We start from the raw sequence: 7138 nt of genomic DNA, 5'->3' as shown, positions 1-7138 counted from the left end.
ATATATATATATATATATATATATATATATATATATATATATATATATATATATATATATATATATATATATATATATATATATATATATATATATATATATATATATATATATATATATATATATATATATATATATATATATATATATATATATATATATATATATATATATATATATATATATATATATATATATATATATATATATATATATATATATATATATATATATATATATATATATATATATATATATATATATATATATATATATATATATATATATATATATATATATATATATATATATATATATATATATATATATATATATATATATATATATATATATATATATATATATATATATATATATATATATATATATATATATATATATATATATATATATATATATATATATATATATATATATATATATATATATATATATATATATATATATATATAAACTATAACCTCTTAAAAGGATGCATTATTCACGATATTATCAGGCTGCCAGTGCAGCAGTCACAGCATGTTGCCTGTTGGTGAGGCATGGTAGCACAAGTGTTTGCACCAACAATGTCATTATGTATGTACTTGATCCAAGAACCAGCTGGTGCTGTGAATATGATACAGATAACTTATTAAGAATTCTTTATTTTGAAAAATACAGAAATACAATGAATGTATATAAACATTTATAGTGTAGCTAATAACTATATGATGTATTGTGGGCGAGAGGAAGATTTGTTTCCACAGGCACTGACTGGTCTCTTGTGTTACTGGGATATAAAAAGAACACAGAAGGCACAGAATTAGTCAATAGCAGACTTGCAATGTTCCTTATATATATATATATATATATATATATATATATATATATATATATATATATATATATATATATATATATATATATATATATATATATATATATATATATATATATAAAATTGAGTTGATTATCATCTAGTGGTAAGCATGATATATATATATATATATATATATATATATATATATATATATATATATATATATATATATATATATATATATATATATATATATATATATATATATATATATATATATCATGCTTACCACTAGATGATAATCAACTCCAATTTTGAGCCAACCATACAGCAGCATACCTTTAATGCATCAGCAAAGGTTCTCTCAAAATATTCACTAATTGTGAATGAAGGTGAAGAGCTGCCTCTCTCCTTCTTGGCAGGTGGTGAATGTTGCGGCTAATGTGTCCTGCACAATCTTCTACATCAGTCTTTAGGGATGGATATACATCTATCACCCAGGAGGGTGGTGAGTGTAATAGTCCTACAGGAAGATCTTGGGAATATGCAGTAGATGACAGCATTCCCTGAAAGAAAATGAACTGTTATTTTTTTTACATATACTAGTACATATCTCATATATAAAAAAAAACACTGAAGATTTTTCTAATCATATAAATAGGAAAAATGCTTTCACCATAGAAATACTACACAATCTATTATTTCACTACTTTACCCATGCTACAATTCTAATATATATATATTCACACTGGTATTTCTCTCCCAAATTGAAAAGCACTTCCTCCAGTTATGCAACTCATCTCCTTTAAAAAAAAAAAAAAGACAGATGGAACATTTTTATATGCAATAAAAATAAGAATGAAGATGAGGTAACAGAGACCAATGTATAGGAGGCTATGAGAGGAGAAAAGGTGCATGAACAAGGAAAGATGTGATGAAACCAGAAATTAAAAGAGCAGAAAGGCTGCAGGCTCACATCAGGCTAATTCTCACCTTACATATCGCAAAGAAGTTATGATCAGTAGATGTGTGACCACAGAGATCTTCATAAGAGAAACTAAAACAGTCCATGCATCCAACGCCCTTGTTTATGTGTTCAGTTGTTTCTGTAATATAAAGAGGAATTGTTAATTACTTCAGTGAACATTAGTATATCCTTAAACTTGATCAACTGATATGATAACTCAATTACATCATGAGAAATGTGTTAGTTGTCTCAGTTTATCTCAAATTTGTTATATATCAATACATACATCTAAAAGTTAACTAATACAATGATACTACTGATATCAATATGAAACAGCACACACACAAAAAAAATGTATAACAGAGGATGGAAATATATATTTATTCTGCTAAATGTCTACATATGATTAACTGCTTCAAGCTAGGCATCAAACAATATACTGCAGCCAAATCCTTAACCATGTACTAATGTAAGAAATGGTGTAGAAGATAATGATCCCTGACACATCTTAAGATACATGCATAAAAGGTAAACTAATGGCTTGCTGGTAAGTCTTAGAAATAGGCATTAGCAGATACAGACACACAGCTACTTAGATATGAATGCTTGAGTTAATCTGCAACCTGGAACTTACCAAGGCCCTTTACAGATGGATCCACAAGCACAATATTTTCTGCATCTATTACCTTAACTTTGCCCTCTTTATCCACTGCAAAGTTATCTAAGGATACATCTGTTAGGTAAAGCCGAAATTCAGAAGATGAAAATTCTTGAGCCATTTCTAAAAGTTGGCGAGCAAAGTCTGCACGCTCCAGCCAGGACACGTGGCTCAGCTGGGACAGTGTTGGTCCCACGTAATCCTCCACTATCACCCGGCCACACATTCCTTGTAGGGCAGGAAACCAATTAGTGTGATGAAATGCCTGAAATAAAAGAAATTATATATATATATATATATATATATATATATATATATATATATATATATATATATATATATATATATATATATGCAGATAATCTTTATAATTAATTGAAATAAATATCCTGACCAGGTATATCTAAGGAAAGTACAGTACAGCATTTTTCTCATGAAAATGCACAATATCTCAGAGATTTTCAGCACACTCCAGAAACATCAGTGTATCATTATATCCACCTATAGGATGTCAAGATGTCTACACTTCCACACAACTATTGCTAGTAGATCTTAACTTATATACATAACTTACAACATTCTGTTTAGCTACATAATGAGTAAAATAGCTTTGCTGATGAGGAGAAAACATTTGTTACAAAATATCACATATATATTAAATGTTCAAAGATAAATTTTATAAGACAAAAGTTACATACAGTATATATGTACAATTCTCTCTCTCTCTCTCTCTCTCTCTCTCTCTCTCTCTCTCTCTCTCTAAAATACTTACATGAATTAAAAGAGGTTCAAAGTTGATTGCCAACATTGTAAGAAAATGATGTTGTTTATCAGGTCCAGTATCCATCTCAGTATATTTTCTGTACAGATACTGAAGTACTCTGCTGTGATTGCACACAATGCCATCACTTGTAAATACTGAGGGATGCTGGCCAACAATTTGTTTAATATCATTATTACTTTTCTTCACCAAATAATCAAGAGTTTCCGAAACATTACAATGAATTCTTTTGTTGATGTCACAAATCTTTCGGTCAAATTCGCACAACTCTGAATTATGAGCTAATTTTTTCAAGACAGCTACACCTTTCTCACTTGATACATAATATACATTTTTTAAATTCACAAATTTTGATACTTTTAATCTAGAGATACCACTTAACTCTATTCTTGGAACAACTGAATTATGATGTTGCACAATTTCTGAACAAAGATTTTGACCATAACAGGCTGGACAGCTTGGTAACTCCACAAATTCTCCATCTAATTGTTGGTTCCATCCATACAATATATACAGTGTAAGTATTAGAGGTGCCACACACACAAAGAGGATTCTTCTTTTGTTTCTCATATTTTATCTGTGAATGAAGATGATGGAGTATTAGGCTTACATTCTAATAAGATGAACTCAATAGAAAGCATCAGGGCACCAAATTAATGCAGAGCACTTAAAGTAATGAAAGGAAACAACAAAACCTGGCTACAGTATATCACCACAATGTGCAGAATCAAGGAAACATGTTTGCCAACTGTATAAACACATGGAGAATTTCTATACTATAGTAGCAAATAATTTAACAAAGTTCGTAATAATTGATTGAGTATAATTCTCCCATCCTGAAAGTTCTATTTTTCACTTCACTATTATAAATACAGTAATATAAAAAAAAATGTAAATCTTTAAAACAGGACCTCCTCTCTAATCCGTGCAATAATAACACAAAATGATGAGTAGTTAATGGAGAACATGTACCTTGTGGTCTTGTTTGGGGGTCACACACGGTTATGTCACATTGTCTCACTGAAATTAGAGACGTCACTCGGAGTCTAAGTCCAAATAGTAAACATTGCTATTGTCTATTGTATATATCTGGGGTTTGTGGGTAACAGGAAGTGACTGTCTGTTGTTCACACCCTGGGTTTGTGGGTAACTGCTGAATAGGATTCTTATTGTGTCTATAGTTCTTTTGTCCAATGACGTGCCACCACCTCTTAACATCACAAGCTGCGCCAATGGGAATTTGCTATATCTATTTGTAGGCGGGGCACAGCTGGGCAGACAGGTGCACAGAGATCTGTGTGTGCAGTTGAGCCATGGCCACCAGTGACATTAGTTGTAAAGGTTGCGAATTTGATTACTGGGAAATCATCGCTCCTGCGATGCAAATCAATGTACAATCGAGAAGAGGACCAGCCAGGACCTTCATCCTTTCGTTAAGGTATTGTGAGGAGGGGTATTGGTAGAGGTAGAGCATATTGTGTGAAGCTGTAAGAGAACCGGTGTGGGGGAAGGAAAGCTGCCCCAAAGCAAGGATATGGCAGGTTAGGTTTATGTTAGGGTTAGGTTAGTATTGCAGGGGGGAGGGTCCAGGGGACGCAGCCCCCCCAGCTAGGTTAGGTTACGGTTTAAGTTAGGGTTAGGTTAGTGTTGCCGGAGGGGGTCCGGGGGGGCCCAGCCTCCCCAGCTAGGTTAGGTTAGGTTAGGTTAGGTTAGGTTTATGTTAGGGTTAGGTTAGTATTGTAGGGAGGTGTCCGGGGTGCACAGCCCCCCCGGTTAGGTTAGGTTACGTTTTTATCCTTAGATTTTTTTTGGATCGCCATATCTCAACTCTTGGCTTCCCCCCCAAAACCCCCGATTCTCCACGTGCCCCCAAGCTTGTTGGGGGGAAGGGGGGTAATAGAAAAGAATATGTAAGGAGTTGCTGTTCTATAGATTTACCAAAAAAATAAAAATAAAAAAAATTCATTCATTTCACCTCTCAGTATACGTACATGTTTGTGCCTTAATATTTGCCTATGAACACTGTTTTCTATCACGTGTAATTACTTCGTCTCGATTTTTTCCTCTATGAGATTTAAGATATTTACGCCATACGGATGGATGGTAAGCACACATCTCTCCAAAAAGTTCCTCCTACGAGACAACTTGCAATGGTCGAATGTTTTAAGTCAGATCATTTCTCTGCCTTTTCCTTCTTCTTAGTGAATATGTTTCTGTTGTTAATTAACATTATTCCGAGCCATTTATTTCACTCTCCACTGCTATTCTTATATTTTCTGCTGTTGTTAATGGTGGTTTGGGCAACGACGACCAATATTATGTGGTTTTCTCAAGTTGTCAACAATCAGTGGGCGTGGATTAAGTCTTTTTAACGGCTCTCACTGTTGTGTTGTTTTCTAAGCACTTCTCTTGCCTCGTTTTTTTTTTTTTTTTTTTTTTCAAATTTCTGTACTTTATGTATTTTTTTTCTTATATTTTCTTTCTTATTTCCGTTACACAGTTAGCACCCACAGCCCGTGGTTGGCGGGTGTCTATTTTCCTCGCTCTGTTCTGTATGAACATAACATAACATAACATATAACATAACATAAATAATAGGATAACAAAGGGCCACCAGGGCCCATCTAGGTTATCCTGTATCCGTCGCACAGCGACCTCGTCATCAGTACTTAAAGATACACTTACAAGTACACAATACATTATATACTAATTCTAAATATTTGGCCCATTAACAGGGCTAAGTCCTGCAGCGAAATCCTCTACAATTTGTGGTCCCCATACATGGGGATCATGTCTTATTTAACTATAGTAAATTTCTTATAAAAACTATCATGCAGTGCTATACATAATTATAAATCTAATAAATTTAAGTGCTTATCTAATCTGTTTTAAACATTGTCAAACTAGTGCTATTTACAACCGTCTCTGGCAATGCATTCCAGAAGTCTACCACTCTATGACTAAAGAAATATTTTCTTATATCTAACCTGCAGCCTTGCTTTCTAATCTTCCTGCCATGATTTCTAGTCCTATTTCCTCCTCTAAGGTAAAGAAAGATCTCACATCTATGTAGTTTGTATCTGAGAACATTTTAAATAACTCTATCATATCCCCTCTTATACATCTCCTCTCAAATGAAAACATGTTTAATTCCTTTAATCTATCTCTATACTCCAGGCGCTTTAATGCTGGTATCATCCTAGTTGCTCTTCTCTGAACTGCTTCTAACATGTTGATATCCTGCCTATAGTGGGGTGACCAGGCCTGTATGCAATACTCTAAATGGGGCCTAACATAGGAATTATATAAGCTACGCACCACTTCCTTACTTTTATAACTAACATTTCTATTTATAAAACCCAGGATCCTATTTGCCCTATTTCTTGCTTCTAAACATTGCTTTGAAAATTTCATAGTCCTGTCTATCACTACTCCTAAATCCTTTCCTTCCTCTACTGCCTCTAGCCAACATCCCTCCATCTCATAGTTAAAGTTTGTGTTGTCTTTACCTAAATGCATAACCTGACACTTATCAGAATTAAACTCCATCTGCCACCTGTCTGCCCATGCTATCAGCCTGTCCAGGTCTCGTTGTATTCTGTAACAATACAACAAAGCCCCTACAAAGAAGAGAAGTGCTGAGGCCCTCTCTGAGGAGTACACCTTCATGGCCTCCCCTGTGGATAGCCAGGACATCTGTCTTGCGGCAGGCCAGCCAAGGGAGACCATTATTCATGTGAAGAAAATACAACTTCTTGTTGGTGGAGCGTAGAAGCCGCCACTGACCGCATGGCCTCCCCTGACCTGACCAGACAAAGGGTCTACCCCTGCACCCCCGCTGCTGTCTCCACCCCTATGGACTCGCCACCCTTGTCTCCAGGCCTGCAGGACGCCATGGATACTGACGCCGCC

General features: G+C 34.0%; 1 protein-coding gene across 5 annotated transcripts; it reads right to left on the bottom strand.

Moving 5' to 3' along the window:
• Nucleotides 1–649: 649 nt before the first annotated feature.
• Nucleotides 650–5590, bottom strand: LOC123517079 (divergent protein kinase domain 2A-like). 5 transcript variants are annotated; one of them, XM_045276936.1, is made up of 6 exons: nucleotides 5218–5590; nucleotides 3218–3803; nucleotides 2422–2710; nucleotides 1814–1926; nucleotides 1160–1386; nucleotides 650–790 (listed from the first exon to the last, which is right to left on the bottom strand). In XM_045276936.1, the coding sequence occupies exons 2-5, from the start codon at nucleotides 3794–3796 to the stop codon at nucleotides 1162–1164; spliced, it is 1206 nt and encodes a 401-aa protein (XP_045132871.1). In that variant the 5' UTR covers nucleotides 3797–3803; nucleotides 5218–5590; the 3' UTR covers nucleotides 650–790; nucleotides 1160–1161. The 5 variants fall into 5 exon arrangements, with proteins under 5 accessions (XP_045132871.1, XP_045132872.1, XP_045132873.1 ...); XM_045276937.1 differs by lacking the exon at nucleotides 5218–5590 and adding an exon at nucleotides 4199–4396; XM_045276938.1 differs by lacking the exon at nucleotides 3218–3803.
• Between the last annotated feature and the right edge of the window lie 1548 nt (nucleotides 5591–7138).

The sequence above is a fragment of the Portunus trituberculatus genome, chromosome 41 (assembly GCF_017591435.1).
Source record: "Portunus trituberculatus isolate SZX2019 chromosome 41, ASM1759143v1, whole genome shotgun sequence".
Taxonomy (NCBI): domain Eukaryota; kingdom Metazoa; phylum Arthropoda; class Malacostraca; order Decapoda; family Portunidae; genus Portunus; species Portunus trituberculatus.
The sequence above is the reverse complement of the archived record's forward strand: the minus strand, read 5'-3'. Positions and strand labels throughout refer to the sequence as shown.

Bases quoted from the DNA above. Each gene is read 5' to 3' on its own strand.
- LOC123517079 (XM_045276936.1), bottom strand. From the start codon at position 3,796: ATGAGAAACAAAAGAAGAATCCTCTTTGTGTGTGTGGCACCTCTAATA. The intron at 2,711-3,217 runs GTAAGTATTTTA...CTTTTATTTCAG, and splicing joins TTGAACCTCTTTTAATTCAT to GCATTTCATCACACTAATTG. The intron at 1,387-1,813 runs GTGAGAATTAGC...ATTTTCTTTCAG, and splicing joins ACTTCTTTGCGATATGTAAG to GGAATGCTGTCATCTACTGC.